This window comes from Apteryx rowi, unplaced genomic scaffold (assembly GCF_003343035.1).
Source record: "Apteryx rowi isolate R43461 unplaced genomic scaffold, aptRow1 scaffold_150, whole genome shotgun sequence".
In the NCBI taxonomy this organism is placed as follows: domain Eukaryota; kingdom Metazoa; phylum Chordata; class Aves; order Apterygiformes; family Apterygidae; genus Apteryx; species Apteryx rowi.
In genome coordinates, this window is record NW_020447753.1 from 611,995 (window position 1) to 637,669 (window position 25,675).

Genomic DNA, 25,675 nt, shown 5'->3' on the forward strand with positions numbered 1-25,675 from the left:
CTGTGCTGACTGATCAGATCACTGCACCAATGCTTCCATGGCTTTCAAATTCATTTTGCATGTTTCCAAGAAACAGATGCTGATACCTGATAAGTGGCAGGATCTGGCTTCAAAATCTGTCTTTGGTTAATCAGCCTTCGACATCTCGAGTAACATCTCACCTTGATGGAGAAATGTTATCCTAATCAGCTAACATATTTCAAGGTGATGAAATAAAGCTCCTTTTATGTACTTGTTGACATACTGATTCACACTCTCATGTTATTCCCAGAGCTATTTAAGTACACTGAGCCCAAGTGAGTGCGATGACCCTGTTTCAAACATTTGGTCAGGCTGACTTCCTGTGGAATCCCAAAAGTTACCAAGTTGTCACAAGCAGCTTTAATATCTCTGGAGTACAGCTCAGATTCTTTTAAAGATTTTTTTATTAAGAAGGAAGTAATCATTTGCATGTGCATTGCTTTTGATTATCAGAAGACACAAACATGATTGCAGGGGTAATAGAAGAAAATGAAAAATGAAAACTGCTTTTTTCACCATTGTATAGCTCAGAATTATATTATTTCAGTTTGCTTCCTGACATGATGAAGGTAACACATTAATACAGTACACACATTCAGAAACAATTACACACTAGCCATTTAAAAAACAAACACATATCCAGCTAGTCTGACCAGACTTCTGCTTTCTGCAAGACCATTTACCTTGCTATAAGATGGAATTACACAAGGAATGAATTGGACCTTACACTAACAAGGCTCTCAGGAGTCTAATTACAGAATGGCAAAAATGCTGAATAGAGGCACATTAAACAACACAGCTGTCATTYTACAGCAGTGCATGATATACACCTAAGAGCTGCCCGTGACCACAGAAGTCAATGGAAGGATTTGGATCAGCTTACAAGGGCATAAAAGAAAGGAAAACAGTGTTTCCTGCATCCTACTGCCAGGAAAATGGAGTCATGGTGACTACAAAACATGGCTAGATTGCAATAAGGCCATGTGTAAGGCCAGGTCTAGGCACAAGGAATTGCTTAGGGCAGCAGAGTGGGACAAAAAGAAAGATGGTGAAAGCCCTGCTGCCAGCTCTGCCTCTGCAGTCATTCCAGAAAGCCCTCTCAGGAGACAGCTGAGCTGTGGGGAGGCAGCTGCATGTGGGAAAGGGCTATCCCAGGGGCAGCTGTCCCACTGCATCAGTGAAGGGATGGGCAGTGATGTGGGTGCTGTAGGCTCTGCACTTYGTCCCTGCCCCAGTGTGTTCTCTTCTCTCTGCATGGTAGGACTTCAGACAACAAATGGCATTTCTACACCCTCTCCTGAAGCCTTGAGTCAGCTATTACTGCTCTAACCTAAAAAATGGTCTGCTCTCTTCAGACCAAGTCCTACTTCCTATACGATTATAATCCCTCTAGTAATTTCACCGAGGCCTTAATTTACTCTGATAAAGATCAGTGGGAATTCATTCTCAGTTTCTGGGTGCCTTGCCTGTATAACATGGACAAATGCACATTTCTGGGTAATTAGCTTCTCAGTCAGTGGGCAAGCTGTGCCCATCAATTTCTGTGAACAAAATGCACTAAAACTATGCACTAAATCTACTCTTAGAGGTAAGAAACTTGTAATGCACCAAGCACCAATAAACACCAATCAAAACCAGAAGAATCCAGTACTGCCAAACACTGCTGCCAGCAATAGTATCGATAAGAGTGGGCTAATCCTTTAAGGAAACTAATCAAAGTAATATATATAACACCCAGCAGATACAGTTCATCAGACCAGGTGAACCCTAAATTGGCATTAGCATTGACTAAAGGCATACCAGATCTCTCATTTTAGTTGATGCCAAGTTTTACCATGTGGTTGTATCATTGAGATACTAATGCTGAAAGGTCAGATCATATCTTAGAAGATAACCATCATTGTAAACATACAGTCTTTGATCTGTGGGGTTATAATTGATACTCTGGATTGTATCTAATTTTTTATCCATAACAACACTAATAGTACCTTCTTGGCCAGTACTTGTGTCATACATGTAGAAGATTTCCTCTTTCCTAGTGTTCATTGTCCTTGTGGCATACAGAATTCCACATATCATGAAAGCATTGGAAACAGATGGCTTGTACTGTCTTGTCTGCCAAGTATTTAGCACATCAAGTGTGGTCTCATTGAGTTTGCTAATCACGATGTTACCCATGCTATTTTCTGTTGAATATATTACCCATAACCCACTTTCATCCACGGCAAAGTCTATGTCTTGCCATGATACACCTGCATAAGAGAAACGGTTACCAATAACAGCATCTGGAAGCGTCTTCCTCAAAACCATGGTGTTTGTTTTTAAATTATGCTTGACCATATCTCTTGAATTATAAGCATGATAGTACAAAAAATTATTATAAAGAGCAGCACCACTGCCTTCCCCATATGTTATTCTACTTTCATACATTGGTCTAAACAGCAGCAAATTATCAAAGGAACTATAAATTCTATAATATTCGAAGTATCTCCCATCTGTGTTCAATGGTGCAACCCAATAGACTTCCTCCTCCAGGTTAGAAGGAGAGTAATCTCTACCCCAGGAACCATATTTGTAAGAAAATCCTCTCCAGTTCAGCTTTACAACATAGGGCTGACTAACATTCAGCAGTCCACGGTGAACGCAGCTACCTGCAATCAAAGAGAAGAAACAGGTTTTTCCAAACAGTGTCAATAGGAGAGAGGTTTTGAATAGCATAGCCTCTACAGTGTGCTTAATAGGGACTAGTTTTGTGGCAAAGCACAGACATAAATGCATAACTTCAAGTCTAAAATGTTCATTTTGGGCCAAGTTCAGCAACCGGATGTTGCTAAGTGTTTCAGATTGCCTTAGAAATCTGGTGGTCAAAGATCATTTACAACTATATTTTAGGGGAAAAAAATTGATAGGGACATTCATCCTCAGTCAGGATTCACTTGCAGAAAATAAGTGCTCACTGAGCTGTTCCAGACAACAGGCAGATTTCTGTTTCTACCTATTTGATGCCTGCCAGCCTGATACACTAGGAAATCCCTTGGAAAATACAATTTCAGAAGCATTTTAGGTTATTTTCTTCCTCAGTTAAACTGAGAACATGGGAGACAGGAAAAAAATAAAAAGGAGCCTCTCGTTTCTGTTTATATTGCTGAGGTGGGGAAGTAAGGAGAAGTAGCAGCAGTAATTCCAGGGTCACATTTCAGATTAGCATTCTGCTGTCAGAATCACAGCTTTACAACAGTGCATCACAGCTGCATGGTACCTTCCGCCTCAGGCCCTCAAAGAGATCTGCAGACAGTAACAAGCACAGCCTAGACAACGTAGATAGATATTATTCTGAGTTTGCATGTGAAGTAACTCTAAAGAGAATATAACTTCAAGCTAAACCAGAACAGTTCTGTTTTCCATATATTAACCATGAAGCCATTTTCAAGACCATTGAAATAGCCTTTTTTTCATTTTGTTAGTCAAAATTTTTGGCTTTTTCACCTATAGAACATTTTTAAGGATGCATTGTTGGGCCAAATAGAATTTGTTCCACATTTACTAGGAAAAAACAGCGAAGTGGAATAAACATTCAATGATGATGAATAGTATTTTGAACAAAAAGTTTAAATGAGTTTACATCCAAGAAAAGCTTTCTTTTAACTCATGGTGAATGTCAGTGATATTCCTGTTTCCTGAAAAACTTTGAACATCGTAAGTCACCAGTGCAAAAATCCTGCACTCAAAAATATGTGTATGCCTCTGATGAGTCCAAAGCTGCCACTGGCAAAACCAGCAAGCTTTTTTTCAAGTGTAAACTTTAGCTTTTTGCATGACTGCCTCAAAAGTGTCCCAGATTTTTTGCTTTAAGAGTATGTTCACCTGAGGTAACAGAGACAGAGATGTGGTGTGACTGGGACCAGCTCACAAGCTAAGAGGCATTCAAAGGTTTCCCACTTCAGTGGGTTGCTCTAACCATTAGACAGTATTCCTTCTTAAAGATGAAGTATTATCTGTATAGGCCCAAGTCTCATGTTTCAATTAATTCATAAATTAATGGCAACAACAGTTGTTAATAATACGCCCCTCARAACAAGAACTTCATGCACCATCAGCTATGGTGTCAGTGATGAAAGTCAAAGCTGTCCTCTATGTTTTTAGTATTTGGAGTGGGTATGTGATGATTGCTTACAGCCTCTATCAAAAGAGTGACCATAACCTCAATGTTAATGAAAAAATGTCTATCATACAAATAACCTGTTTTGACCCTGTGTCTTAGCACAGAGGAGAAAGAGAAATAACAGAGAATTTATCTTCTGCCCTCAAAGCTGTCCATCTTTAAGAAAGGCTGGACAATACTTATGGTGCTGAACTGAAAACTCATAAAGCCACTGCTAGGAAAAGCCTAGGAGGTATCCTGTGCTCAGGGACATCCAGTTCTTRTCTCACAGACAGAGAGAAATGCAGAGACAGACCAGTCTGAGGTGTTCTTTGGGAAAAGACTGGGATCAGATCTTTTTCTGATCTGCTTTGCCAGGGGCAAGGTGACCTATCTCAGGGGCAAGAAATCTTGCAGTCTGAACGTTAGAAATGTCCACATAATCTGCTGGAGGGTAACATTTGTGTCATTGTGTAAAGTCATTTTGGGCAGTGAGGCTCTCCATGTCTTCTCCTTACTCAAGTTGCAGCGTTCCTCTCCTTCCACTGCATAAAATTGTCACCCCTCAGAGTGCCCTGCTCTCTTGCACTAATGTCTTAGGGGACATGAGATTCAACTGCAGCCTCCTCAATATCCATGAGGAAGGTGGATAGCAGTTTTAGATTATGCTGAGCCCCAGCTTCTGAGCAGCCACTGATAAATCGCTATCCCCCCAGGCCTCRTTGGCAACTTCCCCAAGGTCAGCATTCCCTACAGGACAGCCCTGCACGATCAAGTGCCCAGCTCATGGYGCAGAGGCTGACATCAACTGTGACCAGCACCATCTCCTTCCCAGCTCATTCTGTGCCCAGGGACTCCCGTGGCTGAAACGTGGGTTGGCCCCAGGCAAACGCTGCTTCCTTCCATACCACCATGAATCACAGCAAGGCAACATTCCTGGCTCTGAACACATGAGCATTTAAGCATGCACTTAAGTTCTTTTACAAAGGAAGGATTGCTGAGACCCTGGAGCAGAAACCTCATTTCCAAATATAGCGCTCAAGGAAGGCACTGCTGTATGGCTAGCCAGGCTGCGTCTCTGGAAATGGCACATAGTATGGCTAGTAACATGGCCTCAGTACTCGGCACAGATACCAACGTTTGGAGGTGCTCATACCTCAGCCCATGCAAAGGAAGAAAGCTAATGCAGGCAGTGCTAAATGGTTTGCCGCCTGCCAGCTCCATAACCAATTTGAATTGTTTTTTTCTTATATTTGAATTGTTTTTTCTTATATCTCTATTGTGTATTGTTRCCTCTGCCATAAGGGCTTCTTTTTAATTGGTGACATATTGAATATATTATTGTACTTAAATCACAATATACTTATCTCAGAATTAAATGGTTATTAAATGTTCTAAAACTCATGATTTGTTTAGAAAAATACAGCACCAAAGCTTGCAGGTAGTGAAGCACTGCTAAGCTCATCTATATGCGACCTTAAATAATTTTTCATGTCATTAAACAGAACACAATTCCAGCTTTATTTTAATAATTCATACATTGTTTCATAAATAAAAAAACAAACGTGTGTTCAGCAGAGAGACCTTTTTTATAAAAGAAATAATAAATTATTATTTCTTCCCTTAAAGAGATCTCTCTGCTGAACACTTGATTAGTTTTTATTTATGAAACAATGAATTATTAAAATAAAGTTAGAAGCGTGTTCCGTTTTAATGACATCAAAAATTGTCTGAGGTTTCTATATAGTATATGCTTGATTTTGATTTCCTTGAAAACTCTCCCTTTTTTTTTTTTGACCAAAAATCTCTGTGGTAGTCTGGGGGTGATCTGTCTTCCACACAGGTTCAGAAGAATTCATTGTTGTTTATTTAATCTAAACTTGCCTCCCTCTTGTGGGGAAAAAAATGCACAAAGGAAACAAAGTGTCATGTAATTTTGTAAATATTAGAAGGTACTTGAAATAAATCCATATGCATTATTCAAACTTTCAAGTTTTTAACTCCTTTTTCCACTGTTCTGGGCCATTGATAAAAGAAGTCCTCATATTTTCACCCTCTCATTTCATGCTCATGCAGTGAATAAAGGAGAGGAGGACTAACATAGATACATACACCCAGACCTCTTCTTCTCCCTACATAAGGCACCAAGACCTCAGCTCAGTTGTTTACTAATCCTCTTGTGATTGATTAGAAAGGGAGCTGGTACATAGAGGTCACAACTGGCAAGGGCCCGGCTTGCTTGGCTGACGGGCTGCAGGGCTGAGTGTCAGACACATCCAGCTGATCCCGCTTTCACCCACACCACCCTGATAAGCCAAGGTTGCATCTGATGCACTCGCTGAGCAGCACATCAGCTTCTCACTCCAGAACACAGGTGTCAAAAAACTCCAGCAGCCTGATCCACCGAGCAGCTGCATCCGATCACAGAAGAGTGACCACAGCTCATCTCTGCAGCTGAAGAGTGCAAAACAACATGGGGCCCATATTTAAATGGACTCCCACAAGAGGCGTAGGGCCTAGCAGAGACTGGTACCATGCTCTCACGGGTGTAACAGATGTGCACCCTCCTCTCCCATCAGATGACCCACTGCATCCAGATGTGTGAACTGTTACCAACCTTACCATGGCCTGAGGCACAGTAGACAGAAATCTTCTCAGGGAAAGGCTCATCTTTATTCCTACCATCTTACTGACATAGGAAGACCAAATACAAACACCTCAGTCTTCACCCATACAGCATTGGGCATCAACACAGGCTGATAGCAGTGAGTCAGAGAAGGCTTATGTTTGCAATAATGCCACATGAGCATTCAACACAGGATGAGATGGAGGGCTGGAAGTCATCCGACCTGTCTTCAAGCAGCTACAAATTCAGGTGCCTCATTTAAGCTCCCTCCATAGCCAATGGAGGTACATATATGCCTCCAGGGGCAGTTCAGGCCATCCCAGAAAACCTAGGAGAGGAGACACTGACCTGCTCCCCTGAGGTGCCTGTGGGCCTCTGTCTCTCTCTGTCTCTCTCTGTCTCCCTCTCTGTTTGGACATACCCATTTCAGACTGCAGCCCAAGGCATTCAAGGAAACCAGATGTCTTGGGTAGACAGGAGGTAAAATTTACTATAAAAGTGGAATCTCTGTAATACTCAAACAGAAATGCCTGAGTTTAAGTACCCTGGTGAGACCTACTCATATTCATCAGTAACTAGGAATTATGAATTTCTAAATGTACAAAAGCTGGAAAAACAGCTTTACTCCTTTTTTTTTTTTTTTTTTTTTTTTTTTTTTTTTTTGCCTATGAGAGTTTCCTCTTACTCACTTCTCCTCCCTTCCTCTCTCAGATCATTTCAGCAAGACGTGACAAAGAATCTGCTGCAAAGTCCTCAAGATCCATCATGGCATCCTTTTCTCTTTATACTTGCCCTGATGCAGCCAGATGAGATCATCACAAAAAAAAAAAAGAAAAAAAGTCATGTATAAACATTTCTTCCCACTGTAGTAGTGAGGTGAGAGATGCTGGGATTTCCTAGAGGTAGGAAACTTGATGATGTTGATGATTAACTATACATGTACTGAGCCCCATCTCAGTCACTTAGACACCACCTCTCCAATCAATGGGTAAGGCAAATGGAGAGCAGTGATTTCTTTCTAATATGTTGTTTAAGAACAGGCCTGCTCACTCTGAGAAATACAGCAGCAAAAGCCTTGGGGGACAGAGTCAGAGGGTCTGCATGCTACTGCACTGTGAAGCAAGAAGCTTTAATTAAACTTTCCTTTAGACTCATGGTCTTAGCCAGCTTGGGGATTAGCCAAGCTCTCTTAAGTTCATGTTGCCTACCCAAAATATGCAGGAGAGAGGAGGAAGGGGGAAAGAAAATCCAGTCTGAAAACAGGACAAAGAGTCAGTTTAATACAAACATTATAAATATAATATGAACTAAAAGCAGGGCAAGGCCAAATGGTTTGGCAGGAATTCAGGGCATCCAAGCTTGCAGAGAAAACGTATGGAAATTGTGTTCAAACACATAAATGAGTACTAGAGAGCTTCAGAGGCCTATGTGTGAGCATCCATGCAAAGCCTCCAAAATGACCACCTAGAAAATACAGCTTGCTCCCCAAGCAATAACATCTTCTTCCTACTACTTGACTTCAGATACAGAATTGGTCTGTGCTACTTGTAATTGCTATACAAAGTTTCAGAAACCACAGTAGGAAACTGGAAATTGCCACCTACTGCCCAGAGAACAATTTTCACTCCCCACCAGGCACACACAATCAGGATATGTCAGCCCTGTGTGGATTAGCAGGGATCTGAACCTACATACCCAGGTTATCTGTATAGCTGGCAACTCCGAACAGGCAGGAAACCTACCACCCCTCCACAGTTGCTCAGCCAGTCCTTCATGCTTAGCCTCAGAGACCACTCTCACCCTAAAGGTGACCCTGATGATACCCAGACACACGTCCTCCAAGTGGGACCACCTCTGGGGTTCCTATTGCTGTAGGTGTCACATGAACCCACAGACAACACCATAGTGGATCCTCAGCTGATGTTAGTGGTGATAATTCACTGGAAGTCAGTGAAGATATGATAGTCCTTTCCACCTGGGGCTGTAGCCTTTGAGGTCTGTGATTCCCACACAGCGCAGTGACATGTAGCAGTACCTGAGCTAGCTGACACACCAACGAGGAATAAGGCAATGCTGAAGAGAGATCATTCTGGTCCCAGAAAGTCTATATCCATCTCACCACTGTGCCCTGAGAAGCAATGCTAAATAATTCTATTATGGTCACTATCCTGTGCAGTTACATTTATCCCATTCTAGAGTTATTATCCTGCTCTAGAGATGACTTGCCTATCCCTGCATGAAGCTGTACTGCACAGCGTAGACCTCCCTATCTCAGTCTGTGAAAGCTTCTACGCCCACAGATGCTCACATCAAACACCCAGGCGTCAAAGGAGCCCCTTCCTCCATCATTCATGGAAGGACACAGCATTCTTGTTCCAAAGCTCAGTAAGGCTTGCTGTAGGCTTTTAGAGAGAGAAGCTGTTTCTTTCCACACACCATCACCCTTAATAAATCAATGAGATGCCCTTCAAACACTTTTAAAACATTGGGGGGGGGTTTCCACTGAAACATTTTAAGCCTTTCCCAAGGAGCAGGGAAGAGCCTTGAAATTTTGTGAGGGCGGGGTTTCATTTCAGCTTTCTCTTATGTCTAGCTCCCAGACAAGGTGTTACTCGCGCATGCTGCCAAAGTGCAGTGGCTGCCCACATTGCCATGAAGCCCTGAGGAGATCGCTATAGGAAAGACTGCTGAACCTAAGGAAAGCTTGTTTCTCTACCTCTCGCCTTTCCAATGAGATGTTTGAACTAGGCAACCCAAATTTGATGAGAGGTAAACCCTAGTAGGTACACATCCATGCTCCCTGCACAGAGGACAGCATTCCTTATTGTTTATGGGCTCCTCTTTATTTAGTCTAGCTGATTGCTAGCCAGCTCACCCAGTATATGTGAAAAAGCAGGATTCTTCCCCTGGGTATTGTATACAATAGAGCACTTTCTGTTTTACTCTTTTCTCCCTTTATTCTCTCTGTCAAAAGGAACCCTACGTATATAAAATACTCAGGGGATTGACACAGTTTGAGAAACCCTACAGTCAGTTAGCAAGTGGGAAGCTTGGCCTGGCATACCTAAATTAGTGTTTCCCAAACTACGTGCTCCAGCACAGCAGTTTTGACTCTAAAAATTTCTCAGAGTACTATTCAGTCATAATGTGATTTTTCAGATTGAACACACCATCAAGACAAAAGTTATTCCAACTGTAAACTGATTACCACATGCCCTGTGACAGTTGCTACTTATATATGAATTGCACTCTGGGCACCACTGATCTAAGCTTCAAAAACGTAACCTTTCCTATTTAAAAAAAGGATAAAAATCTAGTTCCATTGGAATCAGTAAWAAAGCTCCCACATATTTCCATGAGACCAGAATTTCCCCCTACAGTTCTTGACCTTCTAATTTAGAAGAATCTTTTGCCTGTGAAGCAAAAGTAATCTTCATGCAATGCTGCCTTTCCGAGTTTGCATACCAACAGCTTTAGTACGTCAACTGTTGTTCATACATTTTCCAAATAGCCTTAGAACAAAGTTGCCATGACATAGGTCACTTTCATAGGAACTATTAAAAATCAGAGCTGGTCAGAAAAAAGCATACTGTTTCCCACAAAAAAAAAGGGAATTGTTTGGAAAAACAAAAGAGGAGAGATTCATTTTCACACTTCAGGTGGGAGAAAATTTACAACTTTTTCCAGCTGAAAACAGATAATGTGTCTGGAAGAGTCTGTTTCCTGCCATCACCTTCCTTTTGAATCTGTTGTTGAAAAATTAGTAGCTGTCTGCTCAGTTTTTCAAGAACTATGTAGTATTGTATTTAATCATATTTAATATTAATAATGTGAAATCTCTGTATTTACTCTTCTACCGATGCCCTGTGTTGTTTCTCACCTGATATACAAGAGAAATGCTTACCTGGTGGGAAATAAGGGGGTACTGTAGTTTTGTTTGTGCCCTCTTCACACTCTTTCAATCGATTCTGCAGAGACGCAATTTGTCGTCTAATTGCAAGGATATTATTTTTGTCCAGTGATTCTAGTTCATTTACCAGGATAGTCAGATTTGTGATCTAAAGAAAAAAAAAATGAGAGCAAGTTTAAATTCCTGTTAACTTTATTTACAGATATTTGCAGGCAGGATTGATCATAACACAGGAGATGCTACTGAACAAGTTTTAAGAAGTATCCCTAAGCGTAGGCCTTATTCTGCTAGCATGAACCTTACATCTCCAGCAGATGTATGTGATCATAAGGAAATGCTTTAACACTCAGTTGTATACCATAATGTTAAAGATGGCATATAAACATCCAGTAAGTCTTAAGCAAGCACTAGCTATTATTTATAAAAAAGTACTTATTCCAGCCTTGCCAAAGTATCTTSAAATTTTATTTGCAGATAAATAATGTTCTCAGTCACCTACTTGATGATCTAGAGGACAATGAAGAAACTAATGATATTCTACCTTCCATCTGAAGCAATTATTCTCTCTACGTGAGTGATTAACTACAACTTTGAAAATGTGATTTATAGTCTGCTGGGAAGGTGATAGTCTTTCCCAGTTCTTGATTTCATATTGATTGGGCCACTGCCCTAGCAACCAGAAGCTAATTTTTAATTATCTAAGTTAAAGCACAGAGGCTTTCAAGCATGGGGGTCTATAAATTAATATTTATTATAATAATTTAATCAGCTCATACATTTAATACTATGCAGAATTGTTAACTTTCAGGCAGATAGCTGGTAAAAATAAAGAGGTCCCTCCTTTTTTATTCTTTTTTATGCTCTATATAAAGGAAAAACCTGTTGATACACTTAGTCAAGCTTTCTTTTAATTTATGCTGATGAAATTCTAAAGTAATTCCACTGGCTGCAGTAAAGACAGGCTACATTTCCTCCATCTAAACACTAGAGAGAGAACAGACCATCTGTATATTTGAACCCTACTTAGCTAATTAACATTTTGGCATACCTCCAAATATATTTGTTCAATGATAACATTGCTTCCAACAAGACTGGATTTCAGCTGAGTGACCAGTCTCTCCAGGTCACTGATTTCCACTTTCACTAGCTGGAAGTCCAGCTCTGTGTAAGATATGCTGCTCTTCTCCATATATTCCACTCTGATGGTTAGATTAAGGATTTTCTGTTGGTACAATTCAATGATTTTTGTGTACTCCCTAACCTTAAAGAGAAAAAAAAAAGGTACATTTTCAAGTTCAGGTTAGCAAATAAAACAAGCCTTTTTAAAGATGTCAGTCTTTATTACACTTCTGAGTACCCCATGCATAACTTCCACATACTTAACATGCATGTTCTTCACATAAACTACAGAGTGAAATTCTCATCACATTGATAAAAAATGTAAAATTTAACCCTCATTTATTGCTGGCAGCTCCACAAAGTCCCCTTGAGAATGCCTGAGGATAACTGAAAGCAGAATTTTAGTCACAGTCTTCTATTTTTTTTAATTCTTTGCCAATATTGCCTCTGTGAGCTAACTTTATGCTAAGTATGCCAAGAACTTATGCTGGTGAAATTTTTGTCCCGCAGTCTGCAGCGGATTATCTGGCAAAGCAACTCAAAGAAGAATTTAGAGGGTAAGGAAGCTGAAAATGCAATAACAGGTTCCCAGCTTTTTCAGCTAGGATTTTACCCTGGGTATATTTGAATTTTGTCAAAAGTTGACAGGACTGGGTTTGCATTTGTGGTTGTTTTATTTGGGGGGGGGGGTATTAACAGACTCTTAAAAATCAAAGCTAGTTTAAATGAAGGTAAAAAAGTTATTGCAGCCTTTAGATAAAGTAATTTAGCAATCTTTTCAGCCTTGGAACCATTAGACAGTTGTCTGGATAAATATATTTTCACACATGTAACTGCTAAGGTAAAGGTCACAGAGCAAGCATTGTGATGTAGAATGTCAAGAATATTAGATGGATTTGGAACATTCTTTAGAAAATTTTAGTTCCATGAAAATTAACACTTTGGGAAAAATATAATTTCCTTCCTATATGCTTCATATTATTTTAAAAGGCATCTATTCTCTCTTAAACCAATGTAATTATATCACAAAAGTTAATAAGAACAAATATAATCAGTTTGCTGCACCAGAAACTCCATATTTATACTCTGAGAAGCTATTTGTATTATAAGTCCATCTTCTGATAGCACTATCATTTCTATAAACATTATCTCCTGGAGTGAAAGATTTTAGCCTACATCCATACAACCATTCTTGCATTATCTTAACATAAAATAAAAGCCAGCATTTTTCTCCATTGGCTCTGTAATGGCCTCTAAAATCCTGTCATGGTATGAAAACCACAGACTCCCTGTTCTCCTGTTCTGCCAACAGCCTCTGGGACTGAGACCCCAGAAAACACATTCATCAAATAATTCCTTCTAATTTTTCTGCAGAATTCCTTGTGTATTGAGTAACAGGAATGGGAGTTCACGATGTGGAAATTCATGGAGGGCAAAAAATGATCCCTTAAGATCATAATAATAGATATCTAATCATTTGGTTTAAGAAGGAGAACTTTAAGTGAGAGGAACCTTAAAAGTCTAGTGGCACCATTACATTTTAAATCTGTGAGAAGCCACTACCAAACCTCTATGTGCATGTACGTAACATACACCAAAAGTAGGTTGCTCCATCCTATGCATTTAAATCAGAATTTGAAACTTATCTTCYATTCAAAATGTATGCAGGCCACACTTTGAGCTGATATAAATTGGCACATCTCCATAAACTGCAGCAGAAGCACCATACCTCACAACAGTGGATGCTCTAGATCTCCTATACCAAGCCTGAATAACTGCAAACTAAGGAATAGCTAAGCTATTTATTACAGTTAAGAATCCAAAAAAAAAAAAAAAATAGTGTATATATAGACTTACATCTAGCTCCTTATATCTTGCTAACTGCAGAGACCGCTGGGATCCCTTGTCCTAGCTGCCACCATCACCATGGTCCACAAGGGAACAGAAGGAAGAACTCAACAATGTTCTTGGAACAGCCTGAGATTAGATGGACCCTACACTTTCACTAGTCACCAAAATCAATTTGGATTTGGAAGATAAACTCAAAAAATCTTCTCTGTGAGAAAAATTCTTCAAAGGTCAATGTCTAAACTTTAGATCCTGCAGTGTTTGCATGTAAACCCATTGCATGCTTAGAACAAGAAGAAAGCATATGTCATTACAATCTGGGAAACATAAAGCAGGCACATGTCTGAATAAAATTACCCTGCTATGTAAAACTACATATATCACAGAGGTTTTTGGAAATCTATCTAGGTGTTAATAATTCTTCTCACCCTAATAGGAATAATAATAATTCCCCAATAGAGACAAAATTAACAAACCACTGAAATAAACAGACTGCTGGTATTATGAGGGCTACTCACTGGTGAAAAAATCAGGACCAAAGCTGTGAATCTGGAGTTTCCTCCAAGGTTTTAAGAATCTGAAAAAAATGGTGAGGGCTGGAACAAGATGTACATAGTTATTTCAGCCCTGATTACGGAGTCCTGCAGGACACAGACCTGTAGTCCTCCTCCTATATCAGACAGTTTTTACTCAGTCAACTGAGTCATCTAGGTCGTTTAAGGACATGTCAACACCATCCAGTGGAGCATAGCTGGGAGATAACCATACAAGTTTAGGCTAAACTAGCCCCAGCAGTGCAGCTACACAGCCACATCAGCACAGCAATGAACTTTAGCTAATAGCTCCCCTGGGTAATTATTAGACACACATAATTATCTCAGATAAAGTGCTGCTCTAATAGGTTTATACTGCTTTTGGAGACAGAGCCAGCACCTATGCCAAGCACTGAACTGCACTGTGTGGATATCCCAGCCTGCTCAGATCTGGCTCAGGAGCTTCTGTAGTTTATACATGTCAGTTTAAAAAGGAACATGATGTTGCTTTGTTGCTTGGCAGATAGATTTAAGCAGCATGTAATCCCTGCTCTTCTACTGTATCTACCTGCCAGGGACTGGCTGTTGTCTCTTTATAGACCAACACATCATCACAGAAATTCTGTGTATGGCCCATATTTAGTCCAATAACTCGTACTGATTCACATTCATCATAAAAGCCTTAAGTGGAGTATAATGAGTGCACAGGGCTTGTATTAGTCCTTTTGGAGGAAGAGAATGGTGCCAACTGAGGCATATGTAGGAAAAAATCCTCCCTTTCAGTTTTTCCCTCCTTTCCAAGCATTGTCACACACGTGGATGAAAAGGGCAGGAAAATCTGCAATTTCTCATTTATTGTGTCATTTACCTGCAACTGGTATTTATCAACACTGTTTTTTCAGCATGCAAGCAGACACTTCTCCAGTATGCATTTGGAGAGTACAGAAGGGGGAACAAGGGTGCAAGAGGAATATGCAAAAGAAAAATGTGAGAAGACTGAGGGAAGATGAGAAAGACGTGACAAAACCAGCAATTCTATAAAGTTACTTGGTCCAGGATATTGGCTTCAGGCAGACCTAACCTCTACAGACCCGTAAGGAGTGTGGTCAGCAAGCAGTCTGTCAGTTGACACCAAGAATTCCCCTACGCATTAATCTGATTTGAAAATAGCTGTTACTGGTGGAGGGCAAGCATGCTTTTTTTCTCCTGTTTTTGTTAGGCGAGGATGTTCTGGCTGTTGTGAGCAAAGTTCTGAAAGGCGCTTTCTTTCCTTGGGATGAAGTGCAGATCCATCCCAGCTACTGAGGTGTCCTCTCTCCTTTTCTATTGAAAGGAGCAGCCAGTTCCCACTTTGCTTTGAAAGGTTAATTTTCTTCTGTAATCATAATTATGCTAGCAAAGGTTGATGCGACAGAGGAAAAACTAGTCTGGTATTTTCGGCCTATGGTGTGTACTCATTTGGCACATGAGAGCATCTCTTTATCTGTGAGCTTCCTTGCCTGCTGATTCTATAAAAGGACCCCCTTGCTTTTTGAATTAGCCTACAATCAGGCAAAAGGTTAATGATTCAATCAGGTTGTTTATCTGGGACTTCTAGCACATGGAAAGCATCCTTAAAAGGGTTCAATCCTGCTGCTCTTACCCAGGAAAAGTTCCCATGAGCTTCAAAGGGTGCTTTAGAAGAGTGAATGAAGTATGGGTTCTCAGAGTCAAAAAAGCAAGCATTCAGTAGAAATTCCCACCCCTGTGGCAATACTAAGTTACATCTGAGCTGAGAAGTCAGACTTGGATCTGAATTTCCCTCGAAACTGTGCAAAGGGTAGAATGACTCCCTAGGATTTGGCTTAGGATCGTTTTTAATAATGATCAGTAATGAGAACTGGCTCTGTTTCATTATTTTCTCCTTTCTATGAGTATTATCCTGACTAAAGTAGTACATGGGATTGTATATGGAGGTTTTTTCCACAAATAGAAAGGTGAAGAACTTGTCTTAAAAGTCTATAAAATATATTTACATAGCACTAATGCAAATATGCATGGAGACTTGTGCTTTGTGAGACCTTAGATTATCTCAGTTCAGATATCAATAGGGCAGTGCTTGACAGCTTTCTTCTTTCCACAGGAAAACAACATCATAACTAACAAATCTTACAGACACAGAGCTACCCCAAAATACGATCTGTTCATTTTCATTTCTGACTCAAAGTATCTCTTTGTCTAGATTATGCTGAAGCATTTGTCTTTATCTAGCTAGATTCATTGTAACACTGCTTCGCTGATTGGTCTTGGCAGGATGAAATTCAGTGAATTCTGAGTAAGGTTGAGAATTTTCCCTGTCTGCAGCTAGAACTGAGAGCCAAGGGTCGATGTCTACAGTACTGTATGCTGGTAGGAAAGGACAACAATACAGTTACAGCAGTTGACACCAGCTGGCAACCTAGACATTAAAGTCCAGGGTGAGGATTCAGCTTACCCTTACTTTAGAGGTGAGATTCAGCTATGAATTTACACGTAATGTTAGGTGTCTGTAGCAGCCATGTCTTTATATAAACCAGATGTCTGAACTCCCCTTATAGTCAGTGGAGATCTGGTGCTGTCCACATAGAGACATCTAGCAGCATTTGAGATACTCTGAATGTCTGTAAGGAGCTATCAGATTATGTCACATATCCTAAAGAAGACATGCACCATTCTGAGGAAAAATCTGGTGAGAGGCAGGATACACCAGGGCAAGGGACTGGGAAAGGGGGTACTTGATCAGGAACTGCCTTGCAGAATCAGGCCAAGTTTCTGGTTGGCAAGTGAGGTCCTCATCCTGCCCTAGTGAAATGAGCTTAAAATGCTGTAACTGACCACAGTGGGAGCAGTATGGGGACCTGAAAATATCTCYGTATTTTTCATGGATCACTAACTCTGAGATATGCCTCCTTCCTGCAAGGGTCCAGGTAACCCTGTGCTTGGAGGCACTGGGACTTGTGTCAACTTGCCCTTCATATCCCCACTGACAACTGAATGTGTGTCATCGTTAGCTCCAGTTCCTACAAAGCAAATGATTTTAACTGAAAGATCTTTCCATAGGATCCTCTGCCTGTTGTTGCGTTTTTAAGCATAACTTCTTATCTGTTCTTGATTATACCAGAGGATGGTTATGAATATTTATGGTTAGAATTTATAATTTAATGCTCTGCCTTTTCTGCTGATTAATTCAAGGACACTTCATTTCTTAAGACGTCAGGTTCTTGGAGAAAATACTTTCTCCTGGACACCTAATTTGAATCTTGAATATTTATCCATGACCAAGAATCAAAGGCAGATTCCTGTCCTCACAGGCAACTTCACCCAGGGCATTGTAGCATGTGTGGGTTTGCCCGAGTTCCTCAAAGAAAGTGGATCTGAGTCCATGCAACAAGCAACCAAAGTAGTGTAAGGTGTGTTTGTCTTCAACAAGAATGCATAATCCAGTAGTTTCATTGCCACAGCTTCAGATGATGACAAGGAGGATATTTGATTTCTTTTTTTTTAATCTTTGAGAGCAAAAGAGGTGAGGAGACAAATATTCACCTACTTCTTCACTCTGGGCTATGGTAACCTTTCTCCTCTTTCCCTTCCTTTCCCTCTTATAATCTGGTTGGCTTCATACAAATAATAACACATGAAAAAGCAGGAGACTTGGCTTCCTTAGACTCTGTGCTGCAATCACAAACCAGTAAAACTGAGCCAAAAAAGGAAAAATATAACCATTCTTCCAAAAATACCATAGGCCTCTAGCTGAAAAGGCCTAGGACAGACACCTAAGGATATTCAAATGTATGACGTGCTACAATGACAAGTATTTTATATTTAATCACCCTTCTCCTTTTTCTCACAAAACCTTCTTTCCAACTGTTTGAAAGACAGGTCACAGAAAAGTGCTGCCTGCTGTACTCTTTCACAGGCAAGCATTTTCACTGAAAATATGGCTGGTATATTTACAAGAAAGAACACCTTACTTGAGAAAGTTCTCTCTCAAATTTCTCCAAAAGCGTTGCAGCTATCTTTTCCAATCGCTCAGCCTTCTGCACCGGAAAGGTRGTATCTGGCAAGTACACAGAGCACTGGCAAGCTCCATGGTCATCCAGAGAGCCAGACACATTGGCAAATAGCTGAAAGAAGAAATTGATAAGGAGAAAAATGTTAATATTCTTCTTGRAATCAATGGCTAATGTTCAATAATAATTGGAGCTGTGACAATCCTGAGATCGACAACTTTACTACTAGACTTTTTTTTCACCTTTCTTTTTCCAACAAACTCAAAATATCTTGCAATTTTTATGAGTCAGCCTTACAAAGCTTTATGGAAATAGTTAAATATTGCTGTACAGACCAGAGAAACAGAGGCATATAATAGTCCTTACCTTCCCAATCTTGCAGATAGTGTTCCTAAAAGGGTGATATAACTTTCCCAAAAGATGGAAAAACACATACAGCAGGAAAATAATGACATAGTGACTGAGATCTTATAGTTACTGTTCTGTTGATCTGAATTGAATTGATCAGACAGTCTAGTCATTTCCATCCATAGAGCTTAAAGCACCTTAAAGAAATCCACCAAAATATAACTAGTAGCAGTGAAAAGTTTTGAAAAGAAGAATTCTTCATTTGAAACTTTTCAACCAGTGCCAGCAAATAGTTGTATGAACTTAGTTATATGCCATGGAAGTTATATGCCAAGGCAAAGAATTAAATATGCAGGCTCAGCCTAAGGTAGATAGAGATGCCTCTCTTGCTGCAGAATATCGCTCACAGCAGCCACCCATCACAGCCTGCAAGGCCACGCTTGAGGACAGTTTGCAGATCTATTGACCATGCCATTAGCATGAACCACCTTGTCCTGGCTGTCTCCATGCTCAAAGCATCACCTTTAGAGCAATGTGTCTGGTGTACAGAAAGGTCAGGGCTGGCAGTTCAGATCTCAAGATTCATGATCTTGCCATAATTTACAGCCAAATCACATCATTCCCTATACACTGGGCTGACTGCAGAGTGTGTTTGGGGCAGTGAAGTAGTTCGCTTTTGTTTGTACATAAGAAGTTTGCCCAGTTCAGAAACCTGTCAGGAATTTATTAATAAAGCTATTTGATGTTACTTTAAAATATTCTGGCACATACTTCAGTGCAGCTGCATATTTTAAAGCTACAGAACTGCTCTTTAGATACACTCCTTTCTATAACCTCTCCTCCTGCCTTGCAGAAATCTCACTGTTATTCATGTGCTTTCTCTCTCCCTCTTAAAATTAAACAAGCAAACAACAAAACTATCTACTGAAAGCTGAAATATCCTGCTTTTCTCTTGCTTTTTCACAGCAATTTCAGCTAACTTCCTTACCATCGAACCAGCCCAGAGCACACAGTAGCGGCCAGCAGCAAAGCCCACAAGGAGAAGAGCAGCAAGCAGGAACAATCCAAGCTAGTGCTTCTGGCAATCTCTTCAGTAAAGCCATAGCAGACAGCACACAACCCTTTCTGAGTGAAAAGCAAGTGAACTCATGCAAGGAAGTTTTATTTGTGTTACCATGGGCCTTAAAACTTTACTCAAGGCCAGATTGCTAAAAACATTTAATATGAAGAAAAGCAGAGAGGTATCCAGTGGGATTGCAGAGTGTCCCAACACATAACTTCCTTTGATTTCTCTGGCAGTTAGGTTACCAAAGCACTTCTGAATATTCTACTGAGAACATAGTGTATACTATTTCTAAGTTTCTGAGTGCCTTTAAAGATCTGTCTGTCGGTACCTAAATTACTATGAAAAATAGGTTCCTAAGTCATTTAGGTGCTTTTGCATAATCAGTCCTCTGAGTATGGGCATTACTGGGATGGCATGTTGCACAGCAACAAGGACAACAGAAAAATTAACAYGGCTTAGAGAGTATACACAGTCTCCTGTAAGGCATTCATTTGCACCTGTATGCTGTTTCGTGTAGAAGGTATTATATTCTATCCCTTCTGTGTAGCACAGATACAATATATGTGTGTTTATGTATACAAAGAGAGAGTACACTATACATAGTGTACATAGCATATTATGTACTATACATACGTATATGTTTGCATATATAGTACAGTATGGACTATACATTGGGTACTCTAGTATAAACTACAGTCTTGACTATATGTCATCTAACCATCTAACCATAACCTAGACATACCATGCTTACTCCACATGTTAAAAAAAGCATTCACATATGTATTAAAATGATCACCCAAAATGATGCCCCTGCAAAATGCTTGAACTTGGGCATTTAAACTCCCTGTGAAAAAAAATCATATTTTAATATTTCTGTTACAACAGAGCCTAGAGTTGAAGGTGGGACTTCATTGCAGCAAGTGTTGTACATATCCAAGCCAAGAGATGCTCCTTCCTCAAAGGAGCATCTGCTCCTGACAGGTAGAATGGCTTCCATTCTTCCATTGACATTACTAACACTGGGATCATGATGTTGATGAAGCCAAGAAGCACTTTTTAATAAAAAGTTCCTTGGGTCAGTAAGTCCTTCAGTCAAAATATAATACTAGTCGAATGACTACAATATAACCAAAATGTCCTTCCTCATCCTATATAAAAATTCACAAAAYGGGCTGTTCTTTTTGTTGGAGTTGTATGTTTTTTAAAGTTTAATAAGCTACACTCAGTGTTTAAAAGAGAGCAAACTGTCCTAGCCTACAGCAAGGACTTGACAGCAGCATTTCCCTCTGTAAAATTAAACTGTGTCACATATACGTATTTTTGAGGCTATGAGAAATGTTTTTTTTCCACATCCTCTCAATTTAAGAAAGTGAGTAGGAGCCGCCAGGTATTGGATCTTCTGAAAACTGGGACATTTATTCAGCTGTCTAAATACGGACTTAGGGTTAAATCTTCAAAACAGCCTAGTCATTTCAGTGCTTAATTTCCAGCTACCATGCATCCCAGTGGCATTCACAGCTCAGATTAGCTGTTCACTCTTCCTAAAACAAAGAATGGGATTCACAGAAAATCACAGCAGGGAACGGAGCCACCTCAGCTGGACAAGTAGAAAGATGAGGTTTTGGTCCTACTGCTGAGTCCCAGAGAGAGACTCCTACCTCCATTTAACTTCCCAAACCCTCTATTAGAGGCAGACACTTAACCCAAGGCATTTGTCTCACACAAGAGGTGCCTCCACATAGGCCAGATGCTGCATTGGGCTAGCCTGGAAGATTAAGACCTGCTGTCAAGCTGCCCAGCCTCTCTGACGTGACTTCGAGCTGTGTTGTTGGGCAAATCCTGCTCTCGACACTAGCTTGCAGGGTCACTCAAATCAAGTGTGAATCTGCTCCAAAATGGAAATGTTATTAAGCAGTCTTTGGCAGTGAGAGGGGAAGAAAACCCATACTGAATTCCACAAACCCCAGACTTGATCACTGTCCCCAAAGGCAGAGAAATCAGATTCAAGTTCCTCTATCAGCAAATAGTTTAATAAAATCTGAGCTCAGTGGAACAGGGAGAATCATAAGTCTCTCGCCCCCAGCCAGCAGGAGTCTAGTGGACTCTTCTCAGAGGTGACAAAATACGTTTTCAAGGTCCTGCTCCAGCCCACATGGGAAGATGGGGTTCAAAAGACTCTCCCACTTTCTCCAGGAAGGCTGTAACCCCTGAACTGTTTGGTGCACTGCTGTCAAAACCCCACAGCCCCAGCTGTTTCATGTCTGGTGTCCAAGGCTGTAGTCATGAAGGCAATGCCAGAGCTTTGGATGTGACTTGAAACACTGAATGACATGGCAGCAGCAGTGATGATTCTGAGAATTCGCCACTGCCTAAATCCTGGATACGCAGCAGCTAAGTGCCTTTTCTTGCATCAGGGTTAAGTCTCTGAGGGAGTGTGTTGCACTTAAAAAACAGAACACAACTTCCTAATTTTATGGACTTTACCTAAGAACAGTAAGCAATGGCCATACCTTTGGGGTAGCACGCAGGTGGCCAGTCGTCTCGCTAGGCTGAGTCAGATACTGAAGCAATGTACTGAGAAGAGGAGTCTGAAAAGGAAATGAAAGTCTCCTTCAGCGTGAATTCCTGCATGTGGCACCAGCCCTTCCCCACGAGCAAGCCCTCATCCTGCAGCTCTGAAACACTTTGATTTTATTATGGGAGCCATCCCCAGCAACTATGAAATTAATTGGCTCATCTGATCAGCTGCTGAGGTGACTACCATTTCTCCAGGCATGAWGTCACTTCTTAGGCACCTTTTCTCAAAGGAAGGCTGCATGCGATCAGTGGACGGCCAAGGGTGCTCAGTCTGCTCAAGAAGTGAGAGCTGGAGCTCTCATTGACAGCAGGGAGGGACACCAAGAGAAGCTGCCATACTTCAAAGCCAGATCCACCCGGGAGATTTTATGTAATAAAATGATGTATATCCCCTTTAACAGTCATACATGGCTGGCTCCTGCCTATCTATCACAGGAAGGAGAGCAGCTGTCACGCCAGTGTTGTGCTGCGTATGCCCAAAAGGTCTGCCGCGTCCCCCACAGCCTGTAGAGGATGGTGGACCACAGTGACACAGCCCACTGGGACCCACAATGGAGTCCCACCAAAACTTGCAGCAAAACAGCAACTGCGGCAAGACTCCTCCTCTACCAAATGGCATGAGAAACCAAGCATGAAATGGGCTTCCTCCACAACAGGGTACCCACCCCCCGGTCCTTCCGCATTTCGCAAATCCCCGCTACTGCAGCCAGAGTCCCATTGTCGAGGAGCTCCTAACATAGCCAGGACCAGCAGGGAGCTCCAAATGGCCAGCAAGGGAGCTGCTCAGCTAAAGGACACAGAGTAAACAAGCTTTTGTGTGACAGCTTGCCAAAGATTGCCATTTGAACAACCATTTGTGCATTCAAATGATTACACTGAGCAGAAGGGTTTAATAGCAATTAACAGTGGTGGGTCAGAGAGCATCACAAATTGTATAAATTACACAAGTCAGGATATAGCTTAAAGCTGAGCCCAAATAGGAAAAATGTCTCCCATTTTAAGCTTTCTATTCCCAGCTTATCAACACTTATCATTCACACCTCCACTTTGACTTTTACCGCTTTCTGTTTGTTGCCCAGAAAAATACACCTTCTCGCTAGATGCTGACTTCACTGCCTGCATTCACAGCAATCTCAAAGCCACTCAAACTTCAAAACATAGTACTAAGGGAAAACAGGGTTTTCCTGGCCGGTGATTAAACCACAAAAATCAGAAACCCTCATGTGGAGCCAGATTGGGTGTTTTCCTAATTTTCAACTAAAAAATAATAAAAGGCCGTCACTTTGGGTCAACCTAAAACAAAATATTTTGTTTCATTTAGGAATGTTTTAAAGCTATTTGCGAACTTTTTCTTCTGACAATTTAGCCCAGTTTGAAATTTTAAAAAATGAGGCAGTATATAGTGTAAAAAAAAAATTTCTCTTCCTAATGCCATTTTTTTTCAAAATTTTCTCTTCTCCCCTTCTCCTCTCCTCCCTGTCTTTTTTTTTTTTTTTTGGGGGGGGGAGGGGGTGATAGCTTTGATTTGAACTTCTCCCTTATAAAATCAGATGCAGTTTTACCTGGAGGAGAGAGAGCATCCCACTAAAACTACCCAGCACGGCTTTCATGCACCTGGTCACAAAGTATGACAGCAGTCATGCAACTGGGAAAAAACCCTCCTCTTAGCTCATTCCACATCAAAGATATGGATCCTTTCCTGTTATAAGTCTTTGCTAATTAATTAGAAGCTGCACAGAGCATTTAATATCCACTCAGATCCTCACTGGGAGTTGCACTCATCTAACCAAAGGCAGAATTTGACTCTGATTTTAAACCTGTGCCTCATTTTTACATTTATTAGCCAGTCCCTGTTCATTAGTTGGGGGGAGGATGAAGGAGTACTTTAAAGTTTCTCCATGCAGAGATATCAACATATGCCTAATAATTTTCCCATAATCTTAAAAGATTTTTCACCAAGATGAATGAGAAAAAATGAAGGCACCTAAGCTAAGGCTATGAGACCCACAACTCACCTCTTGTGTTGCTGCCACTGAGGTTGTAGCCTGCGCTATCATGCTTTGCATTAGGAGCAGCACAGCCACCCTCATGTGCTTCATCTTCTCAGCCAGCAGATGTGGCAGCAAAGGGACAAGGGAGCTCTCTTATAGTGCAGTCTGGGGATTTCCCCATTCAAACGTTGAGGAACTTGCCTGGTATTTTTTAGCTGGTTTTGGACAATTGATGTCATAAAATCATATATTAATAGGAGCCAAATTACTACTGCACAAACATCATCTGCAGTTTCTCACAGTCAAAAATTAACCATTATCCAGCTTCTTAACAAGAAAGCTTTTCCATATCTTATAGYATCTAATCTCAATCTTGGCTATGCAGGAGATTATGTTCTTATTTGCTAGGGCAGGTAAACAGACATTTCCTCTTACTGTGATGCAATCATAAAAATTCTCATAGATTCATTCTAAAGTATGCAGACAATACCAGTCTGGATTAGCTTTCTTCCTTCTTACAGGTACAGAGAAGAACAGGGCAGGTTAAACTTTTCACACACCAGAAACATCCTTCCCTTATTCCCAAGGCTAGAAGGCCTTTTACAGGAAGTAAAGTGCATAGGGGTCTCTACAGCTTTGCAGTGCCCTCAACTCTCACATAGCACAGGTAGGAGAGAAATAGACTATGTCTCCCCCCTTCCTTTCCAGTAAGCTCATATTTCGTACACTAACACTGTGTTCCCATTAATGCTTGCTCACTTGCTCAGTTTCTCCCTCCATGGACCCACATGCTAGCAGACCACAGTGATTTACTTCCCTGTCTCTAAAGCACTGAGCCAGAGAGAGGAAAAAAAGGCTGCAGGCAATATATAGTGTGGTCCCCACACTCCCCAGCTGCAGCCTAGAGCTACAGCTGCTTTCCAGTCTCTTGACTTAAAATGCCAAACCCAGCCCTCTCATGTGACAGACCATCATACTACCTTGGATGCTGAAAGGACACTGGAAAGATCTGGGTTTGATCTAAAATAATTTCAGCTACAGCAAATCTGTGCAGTAGCATTGAAGGTGTTACCATTGATTTCAGCTCTACAGTTTCCTCCCTAAAACTGTGCCCTGCTTCGTAAGGACAGACAGGTACCGTACTGTAGAGAGACAGGCTGCAGTTCCCATGGTATTCATACTTCTGCATGAACTCGCCACTTCCAACAAGCTTCCAGCTTCAGTCTCGGTGAAGCCATCTGTGAGCCCCCATCCYGTGCAACAGAAGTGAAAATCACTCTCCAGAGCTCTGTGGATCACTGAAAAATTTCCTTGGCATTTGGGAGGAAGGTTCCAGCTGTGTCCAGTGGGATGGTCATTTCCAAGCACTTGTAAAAGAAGTCAAGAAGCTCCTGGACCAAACCCTGTCCCCTAYGCCTTCCTGTGTCAGTGCCTGTATTGTCAATGTATCATTTGCCATTTCCTTCT

The 25,675-nt window shown here is 40.9% G+C and overlaps 1 protein-coding gene across 1 annotated transcript; it reads right to left on the reverse strand.

Annotated features, from left to right (window-relative positions):
- Positions 1-445: 445 nt before the first annotated feature.
- Positions 446-24,316, reverse strand: OLFM4 (olfactomedin 4). Its single transcript, XM_026058948.1, has 6 exons — positions 24,233-24,316; positions 22,151-22,228; positions 18,188-18,340; positions 11,747-11,959; positions 10,693-10,846; positions 446-2,672 (listed from the first exon to the last, which is right to left on the reverse strand). Exons 1-6 carry the CDS (start codon positions 24,314-24,316, stop codon positions 1,879-1,881), a joined length of 1,476 nt encoding a protein of 491 aa, XP_025914733.1. The 3' UTR covers positions 446-1,878.
- Between the last annotated feature and the right edge of the window lie 1,359 nt (positions 24,317-25,675).